Genomic DNA, 21,876 nt, shown 5'->3' on the forward strand with positions numbered 1-21,876 from the left:
TGGTGATAATGAATGTAGAAGCCATAAATATTTGTGTACAGTTATTTATATGGACTTATGTTCTTATGCTTTTTGGATAAATAACTAGGAATATAGTTACTGGGTTAAATAGTAAATGTGTGTTTAATTTTGTAAGAAATTGTCAAGGTTTTCTTGTCTTTATTGCCTTGAATTCTTACCAACAGTGTATAAAAGTTCAAGTTTATCCACACCAGCTGTGAGATTTTGAGTTATTTTAATTAGCACCTTTTAGACACATGCAAGAGAGTTCTCAGTGTGATATTCTAATTAGCTGTCCTCCTAAGTGAATGGTGGTACATCATTTTAGTTTGTCTTTTCCTGAGAACTAGTGATGTTGTCATTTTCATTTGCTTCTTTACCTTTTCTGTCTCCTCTGCAGTGAAGCGTTAAAAATTTTTGCATTTTTTGTTACTTGTTTTCATTTTGAGATGTAAAATCTCTTTATTGCATATTTTTGCATTGTGCACTCATATTTAATACATTCATTGGAAATCATTTTTCCCAGTTGGTAGCTGCATCTTACTTTCTTAATGGTATATTTCATACACAGATATGTAAAAATTTTAATTCTAATTTATCAGTTTTCTTGAATGATCTGTCACTACATATGGAGTAATCAGTGTTTTATTTCATGTTTTCTTCAAGAAGTTTGACATCCTACCGTTACTTGCACATCTGTGTTACATTATGGGTTAATGTTTCTATATGGTGCTTTATGTATTATGGGTTCAGATTTTATTCTTGTTCCTTTTCCATTAAGGTATGCGATTATTCCAGCAGCATTTGTTGAAAGGATACTCTTTCTTCATTGAATTATCTCGAGCTCTTTGTTGACTATCAATTAGTGATATATTTGTGCATTTGCGGATTTATTTCTGGAGTGTCTATTTTGTTGACTTTATCTGTGTGCAACATTTCAGCAACACCCTATTGCCTTCAATACTGTGGATTGACAGTCCGAAATCAACTGTCATAAGTCATCCAACTAAAATATTTGTGAAACTTATTCTAGCTACTTCATATTTCAACATGAATTTTAGAATCATCTTATCTACTACTAAAAAATGTTTTCTGTGATTTATTGTAATCATTTTATTGTCACGATAAACACATTTTCAGAAAATTGGCATTATAATAATGTTGAGACTTCCTGAACATGAGCACAGCATATCTATTTACTACGTTATCTGCAATTTTGTTCATCTGCTACCAGAATTTTGTAGCATACAAAACTTGTCATATGTTTTTATTTTTGAATATCTAATTTTTCCCAATTTTTGATGATTTTGCAAGTGTTATGTTATTAAAATTTTAATTTCCAATTGTATTTTTATGATACAGAAATACAATTTATTTTTGTACTTTCACATTTTTGGTGTGTGTGACAGGGTCTTGCTATGTGGTTTAAGTAGGCCTTGAATTCACTTTGTAGGCCAAAGAGATCTTGAATAAATGACAGCCTTCCTGCCTCAGCCTAAGTGCTGGGATAATGGGTGCACTATCACTTCTAGCTGTATGTTCATTATTTTTTCTGTCTTCATGTTAATTCATTCACTAGGAGGTACACTAGCATTTTATGGCTTTATAGAGATTTTCTATACAGAGAAAAATGTCTTCTCTGAATCAACACTTATATTCCTTACATTAACACAAGTAGGCCTTTTTATTTATTTTGTTTTACTTTATTAGATTGACAAGAAATTGCAGCTCAACTTTGAATAGGTATACTGAGAGTGTCATCTTGTTTTATTCCTTATTTTGAGGAAAATTTAAACCGTACCATTTTCTTAGGTACCCTTCATTATCCTTTCTTGTGCCAGTTTGTTGAGGCTTTCTATCCTTAATACTCTAGGTTCTGAATTTGGTAAAGTATTTTTTCTGTATGTATTAGAAGGGTCGTGTGGGTTACTTTTTAATTTGTTAAAATTGTGACACATAGTGAGTTATTTTTAAAAAGCTGAGTCTAGTATGCATTTTACTTGACCATAATGAGCTATACTTGCTATATATTGATTAATTAAATTTGCTAAAATTTTCTTAAGAATTCAGTATACATTTGTCTATGGTTTTATTGCCCTCTAATCTTATCTTCCAGCTGTGTTGTCAGAGTATTCTCTTTCTGTGATATTAGTATGTAAGGACTTCCTTTTCTTGTTTCCTGAGATTGTGTATAATTGTTCCTACTTTTTCCTTAAATATTTAGTGGACTTCTTCAGTTTCGCAGTGTGTCTCTATACTTTTTCTAGTTGCAAAATTTTAAAGATGAATTTTTTTTGAGTTGATTAAAGACTACACATATAATGGGCTGGGGATATACAGGGAAGTAACCCAGGAGTTGAAGGCCTGCTTAGTATGTGCCTTGCTCTAGGTTCGGTCACCAGCACCCTACAAATATCTATACATATATGTAATTCACAGAGAGATTGTCTCCAAATTATAAATACAAATGACAGGAGATATAGTGAGGGTGAGGCACCCTAGAGATGAAGAAAAATAAACCACTGCATATGTAATCTCCCAGATTTGGCAGTAAGTATCTTTCAATAAGCTTTTCTATCACATCTGTGTTCAAAATAATTGCCGTTAACTTTTTTGTAATATCCCCTTATTATTGACATATCTTTATAGCCTTTAATGATAATTCTCTTTCATTTCTTGTATAATATTTTCTATGTCTCTCTATTTTTCTTTTTTCTTTTTGTACTCAGGATCAAAATTGGGTCTTTGAGCTTGCGAGGCAGGCACCAGAACCACTGAACTAAATCCCTGGCCCTCTTTCTCTATTTGATCAGTCCTAAAAGACATTTATTTTATTGATACTGTTATTTTTATCTATAATTTTTTCTTCTTTCAACTTGATAATACAGCTTTTACCTTTATCATTCCTTCCTTTTTTATTAGATCAAGTTTAGTCTTTTTTTTTAATTTCTTGAAGTGGAACCTTAGATTATTAACTTTAAACTTTATTTATATTTAAACATTCCTGTATTTGTAACTCAAAAATGAATAATCTGAAGTTTTTTCTATTCACTTTTAATGTTCTGTTAATGTTTTCATATTTTCTTTAGTAAAATATCTGTCCATATCTCATGGTTATTTTCTGAGTGGGTTTCAAAAGTTCAATTTGGGAATTCTTTATAAATTCTAGGAAAAAACCCTGTCAAGTACATAGCATGTAAATGTCACTATCTTTTTTGTAGCATTTTTAAATCTTCTTCAGGATCTTCTGCATATCAAAAGTGTTAAAGTGTTTGCTTTTGATAAAGTTCAGTTAATAAATGTTTCCCTTTATGAATTACATTCTTACATTCAATTCTAAAACCCTGAAAATTCAAAATCACAATGATATTTTCCAATATTTTTCTATTTTATAATTTTATATTGAATTTTGTGATCAATGTCTGCCTGTTTATTTATAAAAAGTGTGATGTTTTGATTGAGTTCCCTGTTTTATTGAGTTTATTGGTACATTTTAGGTATACAGTACAGTTACATTCATCATTGGGATCCTGTACCTTTACATGACAGGTCTTGGCTCTCATTTTATCCCCTTGTCCCTGCCAGCCCTTCATCCCCTCCTCCTTCTCTATTTATAAATACTTTATTTCCATTTTTTCTTTTCCCTTATTACCTTTCCCCTACCCTTCCCACTTTCCCTACACCTTTAGCCCTTTTCTTCCTATTTCACATTGTCCATTATATCATTAGGATCTTGTATACTATTATAGTTTCTCACACCAGAGAAACTGTTTGGTATTTACACGTGTGACTTATTTATTTCACTTAGGTTATATCCTCAAACTGTATCCATTTTCCTATGAATGAATCTAATTTCTCATTCTTTGTGGCTGAGTACATCTTTGGGATTTTGTACCGTTACATGATGTATCTTGGTTCTTATTTTTTCCCCATAACCCTGCTTTCCCTTTACCCCCACCACTCCACCCTTCCCTATTTATAAAGACTTTGTTTCCATTTTCTCCTTTTATCGCATTTTTTCTTTTCTCCTCTTTCCTGTCCCCTATTGTTCCCACTTCCTCTACTTCTTTCTTCCTATTCATCTTCACTTTTTACCTGTGCTTGTCCAGTTGTTCTGGCACAATTGGTGGGAAAGCAATCGTTCCTCCTTTGAGTTACTTTTTCTCATTAAACTGTATTCAGCTGGATATATTTGTGTTGATTTGTTTCTGAGTTTTCTATTTTGTTTCATTAATCAATATATACATGTCCACAAATACCTCACTGTCTACTTTATTATACAGTCAGGCTTGACAATGAGGTGGAATGGTTACTCTGACGTTATTCTTTGTCAAATTTACTTGAGCTATTTGCTGCCCAGTGGCTTTTTATAGAAATTCTATAATGAGCTTAGCAATGTTTATAGAAATAATTTGCTGATGGTTTAATAGAAATTTCATTAAATTTATAAGTAATTTTAAGGAGAATACTAATTTAAACCATTTTAAGTCATGTAACTCATGCAAAAATATATGCCTCTTCACTTATTTCTATCATTGCATTTGATAGTTACCCGGTAACAGATCTGTAAATAATTTACTAGATTAATTATCAAATTCTTTTCAGAGATTTGTTAGTTTATTTTGGGGGGGTTGTTTGTTTGTTTGATTTTTGGTACTAGGGAACAAACTCAGGAGCTCGTACTTGTGAGGCAGGTGGCAGCACCACTGAGCTAAATCCCCAGCCCCTACTGTATTTTTTGTTTTTGGTTTTCTTTGGCACCGGGGATTGCACTCAGGTCCTTGCGCTTGCAAGGCAGGCCACCGAACCTCTGAGTTAAATCCCCGGCCCTTTCCTATTGTATTTTTTATATTACCTGGCTCATGTTCAATGTTAATGTGGAGAAATGTAATTGATTTTTGTATGGTTAGCTTGTATCAGGCAATCTGAATGAATTCATTAGTTTTAGAAGATGATATGTAGATTGCTTGAAACTTTCTAAGAAAGCAGTGCTGTCATGTACAAAAAGGGACAGCTTCGGTTCTTCTTTTCCAGTGTCCTTTCTTTTGATATATTTGTCAGGCATCATTACACTTGCTAGAACTTCCAGTAGTACTATGTTGAACAAGAGTGGGTAGTGAAGACATCGCTGTTGTAGTTCTGGTCTCTTAAGGAAACATCTTATAATTCAGCATCAAATATATTGTTGGTTGTAGGCTTTTTGTATTTATTCTGGATAAAGTGAAGGAGTTTATTCTAGTCTTAATTTTACGAAAGTATTTAACTTGACTGGATATTGGATTTTGTCACATGTTTTGTCTGTAATGATTAGTTTGATACTTTAATTTTTTTGTTCTATAACTTGTTGATAAAGCAGATTACATTGAGTTTCACATGTTGAGTCAGCCTTATATAACTTGAATAAATCCCACTAGGTCATAGTATATAATTGTTTTGATAGTGTGACTAATTGAATTGTGTAATATTTTATTCAGCACTTTTGTGCATGAGTTTATGAGGAATGTTGATCTTCAATTTTCTGTTATTCAAATTTTTGTACTGGATTTGTTGGTTTTTATTATTAGGTTAGTGCTAAGCTGATTAAATTGATTTAGGAAACAATCTGTCTTCTATTCTCTATAAAAGAGTGGATAAAATTGCTAATTCCCTATCTGTTTAGAAGATTTCTGTAATAGAAATATCTCTGTCTTAAGATTATTAATAGCTTTTTAATTACACATTTACTTTTTAAATGATTACTATCCACTGTTCTACTTTATCTTGATTAAATTTTGGTGGTTAAATATACATACATTATATTTAAATATAAATAGGTGTTTTGCTGAAGTATGTATGCAGAAGAAAGTAATTCTATTCTTTAACATCAAGTTTAGAAGTGCATTTAGGCTAATGTGTTTGTGGATTTGATAAATCCAGTGGGATCCTGCTCTCAACTTATATTTATGTTATAGGATAGTGAACACAATGACACATCATAGAAAGAATTGCAACACAACTGAAAGATCATGAAAATGAATGATAGCTAAGAAACTGGGATAGAATTACAGATGGTACAGATACGGTGAAGGAGTTATACATACAAGGGTAAAAAGACGGAAGAGGGAAAATGTTGAACATAGCCATTGTTTTGCTTGCTCCGTAGTTTTTAACACCTATTTTTGAATAATTGGATTATATATCACAATGCTTATCTTCTTTGTGGTCTTGTTCAAACCCCATGGATTACATGTCAGTGACTTAGTTACTTTGGATATCTAAGCAAGGACACAAGCAGACATGTTACAAAAAACAAACTGTTCATTATTGATGCCTATATGATGTACATACATTTTATGTATGATTTAAATAAATTAGAAGATTCATGCTTTTAATGTCATCCTATATATGAATTAATTTAGTTGTTGTTATAGTTTGTGTTCTGGCAGACCCCCAAGCAGTTGAGGTGGGACTTTCTTTTTCAGAGGTAGCTTAATCTGCAATGCGTGATAATGAGGTTAAGGGCATGTGATTACAAAAACCACTACACATGATTGATTAGTTTGGCATTGCCCTAATCCCCACAGTCTGGATGGGACAAAAGAGGCAGAAAGACTCGGTGAAGATCTCTTACTGCCTTTGATGCCTTGTGTGTGCCATGTTGTTTCTGCTCTGCCAGGCCTGTTTTTCATCCCTGCCTTTGAGTCAGCTGATCATGGACTGAAACTTCTATGAACTATTAACCAAATAAACCTCTTCCCCTCTAACTTTGAGTGTCGAGTGTTTTGTCTCAGCAATGAGAGAAATGTTAACTAACACAGTTGTCAAAATAATTTTTCAGCTTATAGTACCATACAGAATATAATAAAAAGTGTAGTACTTTTTTTGTTTGGAAAAATATTTCTTGAGGCTATGAAATGCATTTTTATCCAGACATGAAGGATAAAGAATTGGTTTCTGAAAGTGTTTTATAGGATAAATTCCATTGCATGCTATTTGCTATGATAGCACAGTAAAGAAATGGGAAAGCATTTATTGTACAAATTTAATAAATTTTGAGTTAAAACACAAAAATATTATTGAAGGTGTATGTGGTTATAGAAGAGCAATTAAAAAAATTATTGACCAGTGAATCCTCCCTCAGGCCCAAGATATTTAAGATACCTAATGCTCAGAACACACTTTGAGAAATTTGTAGCAGGATATCAAGTCAATTAATTAGATTCATTTATCATCTGAGATTAGAAATGTGCTCATGAATTTGGTAATTCAAATATGGATCCTGCTTTCAACTTTTTATCACTTAAAGTATGGATAATAAAATAATTAGACATGCCACAGAAAGTGTTTTATCCAGTTGTTTTTTTTTAATTTTCAGAGAAGAGAGAGATAACCTTCAGCCATGATATTTGAAGAATACTATGGAAATAGAATTTTAGATGAATAAAAACAATTCAAAATTTTGATAATGTAATGAAATAGAATGACATATATTGTAAAGAGAATGAACAAATAGATAGTGAGAGTTAGGACATGTGTGCAACTAATTTGTATTCATTTTTCCAGATAAAGCCTTCTGGGTACTAAACAGCAGGGATTCAGTAATCTACAAGAAAATGTAAAATATCAGGAAAGACTAAAAACTCACTGAAATATAAAGTAATAAATGATGTTATAGAAATATGCAAAAATATTTGTACAGTGGGACAGAGAAGGCTATAGGACATCTGGCTTGACATTAGAAATTTTAGTGTGGCTTCCCTGAAAATAAATGAGCAAATAATTAAAGAACAAAATATATTTATTTGAGCCTTGAACTGAAGTAAATAAATGGGCTCTAAGATAAGATGAAAAAAAATGAATTTGTGGAACAAATCGAACAATTTATTCTGCAAGATCATGGAGAAGAGAAGATGCCTGAGGAATACATTTCATCTTAGAGCCACAGAAAGAAGGAAGTCAGAACAGGCAAAGTCAAGACAGCAAGAGAGCAAGAGTGGGAGGAAGAGACAGGTAAATTTAGGAGAGTGGGGGAATGCGTTAGGAGAGTGGCTTTTGGAGTTATGGGGGTAACGACTGGAGGAATCCTAGCTTTAAAGGTTTTCACTCTGCATATGAGTGCCAAAGATGAGGAAATACAGATAAATTATGACACTTGAATGATACTAGAGGATAGGAAAATTTTGTTTAATAAACATTAGACTAACCAAAGATGGCACCAGTTGTTGCAAATGTTAATTTGGAGAAAGTGGAAAAACCACAGATAAACAAAATTAGAGGATGACAAGAGCCTCATAAACCAAAATAAGCTTAGAATAGTTTCAGGAGCTTCTGAAATAATGACAAAGACCTGTGGATCCCTCAGTTTTCTTAACTTTAACTTGCAGTACTTTCAAAAGTATATTGCAAAGATTATATTTCTTAGTGAATTGACAACAAAAGAAAATACTGCATCTGGTTTTAAACATCAACTAATGATTTATGTGGAAAGTTATACAAAGTACAATATAAAATAATAAAATATGGTTTGCAAAAAATCATTGCAGCAATGTATATTCTGTAACTCTCATTATTTCTGCATGCAGTATGCAATGAAGTTTGATGGCATTTTTATTTACCATGTCATTTTATTAAAATGCATTCATGACTTCAAAGACTTGTAGAATTCTTTTTTAGCACAGATAAATATAATAGAAGAATACATATATATATATATATATATATATGTATATACACATATGTATATAATCAGGACATTTTTCTTTAACTTAATTTTCTTAAAATTTAAGTTAGGAATTTAAGACATAATTATGAGTATGGATATTTTAATGTAAAATATAAAAGACATAAAACAAATGAAACCTTATTTCCACAAGTTCTTTATCATTTTTTTCTTTTTTGACATATTATGTACCAAATTTTATCTTATTCATATTTTTATTTAATTTCTTTGTTTTCACATAGTAAAATCATGAACTTTGTCAATTTTACTTACTTAATTCCAACCATCAATATTTGTCATATAGTCAGTGTTCTGAAATAACTGTTAAGTCTATCTACAATCTCTCCATTATTAAAATATGATTCTCATTGTCTTTGTAGTATAATAAACCCATGTTTGCTTACTCTCAGATGACATCAGTAATTTGAAAGAGATAACAATGACTCGTATTTAAGAAATCTCTCACTATTTAAGAATTTGATTACCTGAGTTAGGTAAATGGTATCTTTCTCTTCTCTGCTGGCAGAGGAGCTCTTCCACGTAAAAGAAATTTGCAGGTCATAATCTTGGCCCATTCAATGTCCTGCTTCATCGGCTCTGAGACATAGACGCTGTTATCTGCTCATTTCACATTTTTCAACATCTGTTAACTACAATCAGCAGTGGTCTGAGAATATAAAGCGGAATATTCAAAAATATTTAAATTGTAACTTGTGTGCCCGAGGATCTTGTAAATTATCACTTTGTCCAGTGTATGCATGTAACATATGCTGTCCGCTTGTTAGTAGATTTCTTGGCTATGAAGTAGACCATCTTGGTATCACATTGCTGTATTCATCTAATTCTTAATTTACTCAGTAATGGCTGCAAAGTGCATAAGAATGAGGCTGGAAATTCAGATATGTCAAAAAGAAACTACAAAAAAGCTTCAAGTTCAAGAAAATATTTTGAGGGATATCACATTCACGTGGTGTTTTTATATCATGTTGTGAATCGTTCTATTTTATTGTTAATCTCTTACACTGCTTGATTTATAAAATAAGCTTAACACATGTATATTTATATAGGCAAAACACACAACATACATAGAATTTTTTGATACCAGACCTTCACTGCGGGTCTTAGAGCATAGCCCATAGCTAAGCAGTAAACTTTTATTCTCTCTTTCAATTCCTTTCCTGTTAATTTGCTCTTTGTTATAGAGCATTCTCCCCAAGTGCATTTTCCCCCTTTTCTATGCATCTCTACTTTTTTCTAGTACCCCACACTCTTAGATTCCTGAAGCTGATCTCAAGTTGCAAACTGTACTTGAAAGAGGCTATTACTTGATTTTCTATAATCTGCACTGAAATTGGATGCCTTTGGAAAAGTAGGGAAGCTTATTCTTTTTTAGTATCTGTTCCATCTTTTTCCCCCTTCCCTTTTCTTAAAGTTGTTGTGCACCATCTTTCATCTTTTTGGTCTCTAAAGGGTCTACTTTCAAACTCTGTGTTTCAGTTTATTACAGTTATGCTTATATCACAGGCTCACTGTATTTAGAAAAGTATATGGCCTGTCAAAATAATTTAAACTTTCCCTAATAGACATTCATGCTCATCAGATCAGGGAAATGAACAGAACTGAACTGTGAACCAGAATCTGGGTTGAGCTGAACTACACCACTGAAAATATAAAAATAGGAACCAAGATACATCATGTAAAGGTACAAGAGCCTAATGATGAATGTAACTGTACAGTATAATTAAAATGTACCAATAAACTTAATGGAAAAAATATGAAGTGAATCCAAATATTTTTTCACTGAATTATTTGAACAGAATACATCAACAAAAAGAGTAATCATAACCTCAACATTGTCTGAAAGTAATGAAATAAAATTTTAAGACTTAAGTTTTAAAAGTACAGAGGTAAATTTCATCCTTTTGTGTACTAAATTCATAAACAAAAAAGAAAATCAGCCACCAGGCCAAATAAATAGAGTCACTTTTATGTAGGAACAATATAGGAGACATATAGGAAATTTTTAGAGAAAATTTTAAACTAAGAATAGAAGTGAGGAACGTAATGGATGTAGCCCAACTTGTTCTTTATGGAATCCAGTATTCTCTGTACGTCCTGGGGACACCATGATATACAAAAGTAAATTCATATTCATCTTCATGTGGTCATTCACTACAAGTAGTGAGCTCACAAACATCTTAGGAAAGCTGGGTTTTCAGGGGTAAGAAGTGGGTGTCAGATTGAGGGTCCCTGCGTCACCGCACACACCCTCACATTGGGTTGGTGGCATGCTCAGTAACAAGTTCTGTATCCCCAGCCTACTGGTAGTATAGTGTGACAGACTGTCAAGCATTGAAAGAAGAGTCGTAACTTTTCCCTACCCCTGCACGAACAAATACAATCACAAACTAACAAATCACCTCTTTTTCCTTCTGAAGAAGAAAAGCTTGACCTTTGAAGAGTGTCATATCTTGTTCACTTAAAAAAGTCTCCACCTAAATCTCTTCTTCCCTATAGAGCTTTTGCTTTTGCAGATATTTTTATTAGGGGTTTATTTTTGTTTTGGTTTTCTTGTTTTGTTTTGTTTTTTTGTTTTTGGTACCAGGGACTTGAACTCAGGTCCTTGCGCTTGCAAGGCAGGCCACTGAACCGCTGAGCTAAATCCTTGGCCCTTATTAGGGGTTTATTTACATATGTAATTTAAGTGGTTAGGTATATGGAAGATACACATGATGGTGATATTCTTTTAATGAATGAAATCAGAAATACTTTTGCTGGAACTTGTCAAAAGATTAGCAAGGAAAATGTACTTCTTATATTCATCATACTCAATATCATACTTTCAATATTTTGCATTAAGTAGTTTGTTTGAAAGAGTTTGTTAAGTGCTATCTTGTGACTAATACGTTAAGACTAAATATATTAGTCAAAAATAAATATTTTCTGTCTACTCATTGGAGGAGGGATCTAATACACCAGGTAAGTACAGAGTAGTTTACAGTTTATGGTAGTATGAAATTGCCTTAAAATAGTGCTTGCTCTATGAAAAAAAAATTGTGAAGTTTGCCCTCCAATGTGAAATATTGAAAATAGGTCAATAGCACAAACTCTTAAGAAAATAACTATTCAATTTAATTCATAAGGATATCAATTTCTTTGACAAATGTATACTTTATATCCATATTGTAACAGTGAGTACATGAGGGACATAATTACCAGCACCATTAATAGTTCAATATCCATTATGTTCATTGTTGCCAATGTAATGAATATATTATCAGTGAAATAAATAAATTTGGGCGATTCAAAAATCATATCCAGTTGTAATTTTACAGTGATTTTGTCAGTATATAATACCTGATAGAATCATAATAGTAGAAAAAGCACTATTCTATGACTGATTTTACAATGCATAAAGTAGTTATTTAATTTATTTTTAAATAATTGGCAATATGAAAATCATTATATGGTTTACCTTTGGTTCCAATTCAGTGAAAATGTTTACTGCTGAAAAGGCTTTTAAATTTTCATGTCATTGTCTTTCATAATTCAGGTTATCTGGAATGAATATACCACCTCCAATTATCAGCAACAAAAACTGGCTCAGACTGCATTTTGTTACAGACAGCAATCACCGATATCGTGGATTTAGTGCTCCGTATCAAGGTATATTTAATGACTACCTTTGCTTCTCTTGATGTGTAAAATGATTTTGGTATGTACAACTGCATTTTGTGATAGAAGAAAAAACTTTAGAGTTTATAAATGATAATTTGAGTAGGCCAAAATTGTCATTCTCTTGCTGAGGAAAGGTAAACATAATTAGATTACAGTATTAAAGTTAGATTTTTTTGTAGCGTAGTGTGCAGAGAATACTGAATTCAAAAATAGTAATGCGTAGCACATGTAATGTTTTACTTTAAAACGTGCTTAAATACCAGGACAGTCTATCTAAAGCCATAGCACAAAACACTGCAAAAAACCTACAGAGATAAACAGGCTCATTACTCGGAATTCATTTCCATCATAGTGTATTTGTTATTGCTAGTTTAATCAACCTTGTTAGGATTATTGTCTACCAATTTTATTAACAGGCATAATATTTAATAAGTCAGATATAATATTTGATAGATTAACTTGGAAAAACTCTTTAGACCAAGATGATTATGAGGATAGAGTATTAATGAAAATGTAGCTTCCACAATGTTCAGTAATATTATGTGGGCTTAGGGTACTTTTTCCTCAGACTGCTTATGTTACTAATTCATTTCATTCCCAGTGGTGTTTCAGTGACTGCTCAAAACAGTGAGCATTGTCATAGTTAGTTTTTTTTTTTCCATTTATTTGGTTTATTTTTGTTTGTTTGTATTTTTTGGTTTTTTAAAAAATACTTTCTTCTTTAGTAGTCTTTGGTCCTAAGCAATTTACAAATTTAATATGGTAACATTAGGCAACTTGTATTTAGGAACTAAAATATATTAGACCATATACTGTATTGTTTTCTGGACTAAAATTGAACAATCCATTTGGATTTTCTGAACTACTAGCATCTTTGCAGATGTTTGATCAGTGAGACTTAAGCAACAGCAACAGACCATCCTCTGTATATTGAGGTTCACAGTACTACAGATGCCTAGGGTAGTAGTCTAAAGATTTCAGGGATGATCCACTATAGAAAATCTACAATAATTTTTATTTCTAAGATGGTTAATTGGAAAGAAAACATAAGGGTAAATATATCCATAAGGCTATGCAGTTTATTATATCTTGTAGCAGAAAATATCACCAATCATAAAATGCCATATTTCAAGTTTTAAAAAGCAAATATTCATAAAAGCATATTCCATATATTTTATTAAAATAGTACTCCAGGTGTTATATTGTGAATCTTACTATTTTAATCTAGTGTCACTTTTAAATGTACAATACAATTTGATCCACTTTCAAATTTCAATTTTTAAGGTTTTTGTGAACTTCAGAAATCACAGGCTTTGCTTCACTAAAAAGAAAGAATTATTGTGAAATCTTTTATCTTTAGGTTGACCCTTTCCTTGTAGAGTCTTCAGTGACATGATTTGATGGCTCTGATTCCTCTTTGCAAGGAGTTAAGACAGATGGGGTGGCTGAAATTCAAAAGACTACATTCTTTACTCCTGTGTGATCTTTTATGCTTGATCCAGGAACTCTCAGTTGGATGCCCTGTATTTTCTTTCTGACTCAAAATAAAGCAGCATTTACTTTATATTTAAATATAAAAACTGGAGGAAAATATGCTTATCTCAAAAAAAATTAAGTGGGGCACTGGTTTTTGAAATGCAGTTTCATGGAACTGCCATCTTCAGGTTGGGTTTTCTCACATTATGAACAAGAATGGTGACCTTGTATATTTAAATATTTTCAATATTACATTCACTTGGCTTACATGGACCGTTAGCATTTTTAAGATGTAATTTGACTTTGCAGCTTTGCCTACATGATTTCAACACTAAAAAATGCATATCAATGAATTCACTATTTTAATATGGAAAGGAAGCATTCTATCAAGTATGACATTACTATTTTCAGTGAAAAAATTATATTTGTGTAATTTTGGATATCTATTTCTATAGAATGCAAAGTAAACAAAGTAGCCTAAAAAAACGAAAGATAGATTTTATAAAAAGAGGGTGGGAAAGTTGTATGCATTCTTACATTGTACACTTTTAAAACGTTCATGATCAGATTTAACTTTTCTAATTGTAGTATATCAAAATGGCATTTTACCTAGACACTACAAATTCAGTTGGAGATGTACTTTTTGAAATGATAATTAAATGAAGCAATTTGAATTTAACACAAGACACCTATCATAAGCTAATTTAACTGTCTAAAAAGTAATAATTTTATCATTCAGAAAATACATGTCCTACTATAAAAGGATAATCATACTTTTGTATTGTTTCATGCCACAACTTCATTTTAGTGGTACCTGCATTAAAATCAATTGAAATGGAAAAATTAAGGACATATATTACATAAAAGCCAAAACCAAGTCTTGATGCAGGTCAGTTTAATTCAAATACTTACTGAGTACTCAGTAATTACTGCTGAATTATCTATATGTTTTAATTTATTTAATGTTTTAATGGAGTTTCAGGCTTCCTAGGACTGGGTATTTTATTCATAACATTTTTATTTAATCTGTGTCCTTTATTAAATAACATGAAACTCATCTTCAAACTCCTAAGGGATTCATTGAATCCCATTAGCTATTTTTTTTAATCATTTGTTCCATAATTGTTGGAGCAGGTATACAGACCCAGGCCAATCTGCTTTTCCAAAGAGAATCATGTTGAAGTTCTATTACAAAGTAGCTTCCTTATAGGTGTAGATACTATCCTTAAAAAGTGATTAGAGATTGAGAATAAAATGCTAAATAATACAGTTCTTGTACTATTGAAGACTGTAGGATATTTTGTGAAATGCCAAGCTGTGTAAAATATCTTCCCTCTTTGAGATCTTACAGTGATTATGTTCACTTCTATCTAAAATAAACAGAAACATCTTTTTTTAATTGCCCTCTATTTATACTAGAAATATTTTATGCTAAGAAAACTTTTATCCTTTATTCTTTGATTTAAAATTTTCTCTTTAATCTTCAGCTCTCTTACAAAGAAAATCATTTTAATAATATTTTAATATATCCATCTTTGCTTTTGACTATTGTTCCTGCATTCGAATTCCGTTAAACCTTTTCTAATGAAAACTTGATTTTGACAATTCTCATAACTATTAAAACTTTTGTTACATTGTAGTGTATAGAATTTTTACTTCTTGAAATCTTCATATTGTTACTTGATCTTTAGTACAAATCAAACATCAATTCCTTTTCCATTTCCATATAAATATAAAGTTATGTCCTATTATTTCTAAATTAGAAGGGGATTTTCACATGGCAATTGTCTAGTGCAGAAAATGTTACCTCTAGAAGATCTTTATTTAAAAATACTGCTTTTTATCCATAAAGTTCATTATTTGAGTATGAAATGTTATTACACTATTTTTATTTTAGTTACTCAACCTTCATGGTTTCCTTTTTTAAATGTTCGATCACAAATTCTGTAGCTGTAGACAATGATATACTTTTGACATATAAGTTTAAACACTGCAGCATGTAATTAACTTCAAAGATTTAAATATGTGAACTATTCTCCATTCCACTTCTCAATGTACCTTATTACATTTTGATTTTTCTTCTTATACAATTTTTCCTGATTATTTTTGTGTAGGTAAATATTTTATACACACTTATTTTAAAAAGTGAGATATATATTAGTAGTGCATGATATTTTAAATTTATGAAATACAATATTTTATAGATTATCATTATTGAGGGATCACATGTATATCTTTTAATAAAAAGACACATTTAAGGGACAGAAGTCTCAAAGCATATTGAAAATAAACTTCTATATATCTGTTATAGAGTAGCCTTGGTGTTGGCATTTTAGATGCCTGTATTTTCACTGAGAAAACAAGTTAATTTGGAATCCTTACTCCTTTTTATGTACTTGAGAGTTTTTCTATACTAATGTTTATATAAAACTACTATGCAACGATACATAAGATTATTAGGATGGAGCATACTACTGTATATTAGGGAAAGAGTAGAGTTCAAAAGATGACAGTTGAATCATGAAGTTTTTAATGGAGATCTGAGTTTGCATTGATTTATGTATGAATACAGACAGTTACAAAGCTAGAGACATTATCATACTGTAAATTGAGAGGTATTAAGACTTCTTATAGTAAAAATATGTCATAAATAAAGATGCTTCAGTAAAAAGAGATTATCAGCATATGGAGTGGGTGAGAAAGCCCACATTCCAACCACGAGGAATAAATACTTCCTTATGATCAATCATAATATTTGAATCCAGGAACTACAGTTGAAAAGAAGAATGCTAGGCTCTACATTTCTTACTGGCCCAAATGCAGATGCCCTCTTTCTCAAGGGAAAAGCACTGTTTACTTAAGCCATTTTAAAATACAGAATTTTGTAAGTAAATCTGAGAAATACTTTTCTTTCTATAATATTTTTTTTTAAATCATAAATGGAGTCCAGGCTTAGAAGTACATCACAACATCAAAGCAAAGTTTTATAAGATATACATGTATTTTCTGGTTTCATCGATATGTTTAGCAACATTTTTTCTATTTTGGACATCAGTTTTTCTTGTTCATTCACGTGCCCATTACTAATACAGGACAGTCTTACATCTGATCATGCTAATTATAAAATTCCTCCTGTAACCTGAAAACTCCCAACATGAGTCTTAATTATGACTTCAAGGTTAGGGTGGGGAATATGACATAACAAGAAAAGACCAGACCTTTGGTTTGGACAATTCAGGTGTAATTTATTAATTTATTCTCATAGGGCTGTTAGACATAGAATACTGGGTTACTTTTCTAGTATGCAGTAGATGCGAACATGTACTTAGTACAATTAAACTAGTCAACAGATTTAATTTTTTATACTATATAAAATTGTATTTCAAGTCTAATGATTATATGTTGTGGAAAATTTTATAAACAGTACGTTTGAATCCTGACCCCAAAATACCCTTTTTCATCTGTAGACCAACTGCATAATTTTAAGATGATGATGGACTTTTGAGAGAATACAAAGTTAAATTTCATTGGTCTGTAGTGTTTGGGAATAATTTCTAATGTTGTGCTTTGTTTTGTTTCCTTTGATTTTGATGATTTTTACCAACTTTAAGTTTCCTTCAATCTTAATTACTCTCATCTGGAAATTCTTTCTTGTAAAATTATGGGTCAGGAATTTAGATCAGTGGATCCTCCGCCTACTTTGCAAGTTCAAGGTCTGGAGTTTGATCCCTGGTACAAAATAAAATTATTTATATAATTATACTATTATAATTATATATATACACACATACATATATCTTGCACAGCAAATAGAAAATTATTTTATTTCTTCCATTATGGGCCTTTCTGGTTTATACAGTTAGTTTTTTAATTGGCTACTGTGTCTACACAATAAGAAGTGATGATTAAAGCATTTTAATAGTCACAGTGACCTATTTAATCACTGGCCTGTGAAAAGTAACCACTAAAAAATTGCTGCGAAAAAAAATTGATGATTTTTCCCATATCATAATCACTATTGTTTTACATAGCTCCATTAATTTAATTTAAAATGAAATCATTAGTGCTAGACATTTTCTAAATATAAAGAGGTAATTTTATTAAAACATTGAAAGTGAAACCACTTGACTACATTGTTAATAAAACACGAAATTTTATGAAAATTCTCATCCTTAATTTTTATTCACTTATCTTGTTATATATCCACAACCCCAAATTTCTATTCATAAACTGTGGATGTATTTGAGAGTAAGCTTGGCAATTATTTCCTTTCAAATTTCTCTGTGGAATTCTATTCTGAAAAACATCTTAGTAAATGAGCAAAATATTCTACATCATAAACACAATGCTCACAGATCTTTTTGGCTTCATTCTAATCAAATAAAATAATATATAATAAATTTTTATCTTGCTAAATGCTTTAACATTAATTAAAGGTTAAGGCATGCAACTATTTAAAATTGAAATATACTTGCAATATTTGAAATGAAAGTTCATAAAAAAGTAGAAATTGGGGAATGATATTGGTTTTTCCCTTTATCTTGTCTAGATGTTTTATGATCTTCTTACTTTGGCTATGAGTTAGTTAGTAAGATGTATTAACGTTGAAACTACCTAAAATTATTGACAAATGCTGTTCAATAAGAAATGGTTATAGTAGTCATTAAGTTCAAATTCTAATAGGAGGACTACTTAAAATTAAATTTAGATAGTGAAGGGTTTTGATGCAAAATATAGCAAAGAAAAGTAGCTAAAATAGAATATATTTTCAAAGTCATGAAATTCAGCCTTTTAAAGATTGCATAGAGAATCTTCTATAATATTTTGGTTATTTTCTAGGAATTGAATCAATTTCCAGAACATTAATATCAGGGTGACTTTAACTTATAACAAACACAATAAAATCTTTAATGCTTACATTTGATATATGTTCAAGTTAACATTTCATGCATACATATATATGCCTTTTATCGATGTCCTTAGAAGTTGAAAGGCAAATTATATTATTGGTATGGCATAATCTTATAATTTGTGAAAGTATAAAAACAATTTAGTAAAATGATCGCAATTTAGATTACTGTCATCAAATTTACCAACTGTGATAAAGAAGAGCTAATCTATAAATATCCATTGTAATAAGATGAAAATGTACTGGGCAGGTGGAGAAATGATGAAACTTGATTACACAAATGCTTAAAACGTGCCAGTGTGTTCTAGACTTAGTCTTTTTATCAGTATTCTTGGAGTAAATGCTCAATATTTCAGCATTTAGATCACTCTGTCCTTTCTTTTTTAAAAAAAAGTTTCTAGATATAAGTGATAGCCTGAGTAATTGCAGTGGGATGTAATTAAGTTGTCTGTATATGAGTCGTTCTCACTCATAAATATCAGCTGGCTTTGCAGAGATATTTCTCCTTTGTCACATGGAATCCTACTTTCATCCAGTGCCAGTTTGCATAAGCAATTTATGGTCCACTTTCTCGACATGGCCAGGTGTGTACTGTGTCCTCTATAATGTATTGTTCCGGGTCTTCCATCTATTGTTCAGCTAAATTTCTCCAGGTCATATTTTCTACTATAAATTATCTTCCCCTTTACTATATTCACCCAATAGTGGGACCTTAACTCACTTGAATTTATCTGCCCCCTGAGACTCATTAATTTTAACAAAGCATAAATTACCAGCTAGGTAGACATGAATTACTCCAGCGTGCTGCTCCATTGAGATGATGTGCATACATCTTTAAGGAACTTACTGGGCTTTACAAGATCCAATTATAAGATTTCAGGAGAAATTTATCTAGTAAATATAGGTTAAGGCATTGATATGGGTATTTGTGTACCTTTATACCTTCCATCCTCCAGAGTTTTGTCTTGTACTGGGATTTTGGTAATAATGATGTGCTGTAAAACTCTTATTAATAGAGTTGTCCAAGCTTGCTTCTCCAGTAAAGGTGAAAAGAGTGGTGAAAGTTACACTGCTTACCAATTATGTGCGTTGGAATTAACTCACGAATCACTCATTAATTACATTTATTCTGTATTTTACCAAACAAGATACAAAGACACTAGGACAAGTTATGCAGGCAGTCTCTGCAGAAAGCCAGGCTCTGTGCCTAGTGGGGGCTGATAAAAGGCCTGTGCTCCTCTTGCTAAGCTCTATGTCTGATGCTGCATTTATCCAGAGAAGACTTTTATTCAGACGTCCTATTTCACCAAACTGCTGCCCTGTCAAAAAGCACTAAGCTCAAGGTCACATTGGAAAATATCAGAACCATTTCTTGCCCCTTACAACGTTCTGCTTCTAGAGGCAGTGCTAATTCTGCAGCTTTAGTGATCCTCCAACTTAAACATATCAGAATGAATTTTTTTGGTGAAAAAGCTAAAATTTGCTAGGAATAAAATTTGGAAATAAAGTAAGTGAGAATTGTTGCCCTTGGTTAAAAGTAACAAGTTCAAAAAACAAGTTATTAAAGTAGTTAATATCTAGAAAACACTTTGAGTAATGTTTGACAGACAGTAGATATTGCATGAATCATAAGCAATGGTGATGGTGATGGTGATGGTGATGGTGATGGTGATGGTGGTGCCTATTGCCATCGGTAGCCATAATGGGCAGCGACAGCAACAGCATCCTTATTGTTTAAATACAAATGAACTGAAAGGCATTTTCTACCCATTATTTGTAAAAAAAAGAATTATTTGAGAGAAGAATATCCCAGCCATACATAACAATTAGTTGAGGGTTGTATTTTTCATTACATAAGTTATTGTTTGCTGATTTTTATAAAGAAAGACAATTAATTATAAGTTTCTATTCAGGAGCTATTATAATGAAAATCATCTCCATTAAACCATATCAAACATTTAACAGGCAAATGTCCTACAAATTAACTGTGTAAGAAACAGCAGGCTATATTCATTGCTACTATGTGTTTGTTGGTGAAACAAATAATGACAGCACCTGCTATTAATACACTCACTTATCTTTTATTAGTTCAAATAATATTGACTATGGCTGAAAAACCTACAGATTATTAAATATCTTGAAAATAGTGTAAGAAGCTTATCAGGGAAGTTAACACAGAGTATTTTTGTTGAGGAAGTTTAAATTTTAAAAAATATATTATTTATCCAAGAATGAAATAATCATGTTGACATTAAATTATATCCTCTCTTCCAGTAGAAAATATAATGACTATGATGTAGAGTTTCCACAGAATATGTGAACCACCATATTTCCTGGTCATACTGCTCTGTCACATTTCCAAAAGGGTACTTCTTACTTTGATGCATAAAGCATGACAACTGTATGCAAAATTTTAAATTATTTTAACTATTTCATAAAATTTACTGAACATTTCAATCATGAATAAGTAATTGCATTAGTAAATTAAAAAAATTATCCTCTGATTCATCTACCTATTTTCCCCAAAACTCTGCTACAGAGGTGCTGAACACACTTGTTTTACTTTTTCCATTGAGTTCAGCTGTTTATTTCTAGAGCTATAAATTACCTTAGAATAAGATACTTCCTGAATCTAGTGTTAAATGCTCTCAAATGGAATGATCATCTCTGTGCAGACAGAAAGGAAGAGTCCACAGTTCTTTTTTTAATGACAATCTTATTTGGGAAATAAAAGACACAATATTTTAAGCTTCTTCTATGTTGTTAAACAATCCTATTTTCTCTCTCCTGCACTACCTTTGGATCTCGAATGCTTTTTGGTGTACTTTTGCGTATGGATGACCCTACAATTGCTCCTATCTTCCTGTGAAAATTTGTCCTATATAATTTATAATTTATTTTCATGCTACAATTCTTTGCTTTTTTTGCTAACTTAATAGCTCTGCATAATGTATTTTCACTTAATTAAATAAGTAGGGCTGTAAGCCAAAATAAGTCTCTATATGAAAGGAACAGTTTGTTTCATATCCAATGAGAGAATTTTATTCTCAACTATTTTTTGGTACTTGGGGAATAACAAATTTTTTGTTTTTTTTTTTTTTTTTTGAGACCGGGT

The 21,876-nt window shown here is 31.3% G+C and overlaps 1 protein-coding gene across 2 annotated transcripts in view; it reads left to right on the forward strand.

Moving 5' to 3' along the window:
- Csmd3 (CUB and Sushi multiple domains 3) overlaps positions 1–21,876 on the forward strand; it is a 1,090,649-nt gene that overhangs the window by 359,512 nt on the left and 709,261 nt on the right. For both annotated transcript variants that reach the window (XM_010619527.3, XM_033759931.1), the window contains exon 6: positions 12,252–12,364. In XM_010619527.3, coding sequence (XP_010617829.1) covers positions 12,252–12,364 — 113 coding nt within the window. The remainder of the gene's footprint in view (positions 1–12,251; positions 12,365–21,876) is intronic.

This window comes from Fukomys damarensis, unplaced genomic scaffold (assembly GCF_012274545.1).
Source record: "Fukomys damarensis isolate Sample0158 unplaced genomic scaffold, DMR_v1.0_HiC HiC_scaffold_5, whole genome shotgun sequence".
NCBI lineage: Eukaryota > Metazoa > Chordata > Mammalia > Rodentia > Bathyergidae > Fukomys > Fukomys damarensis.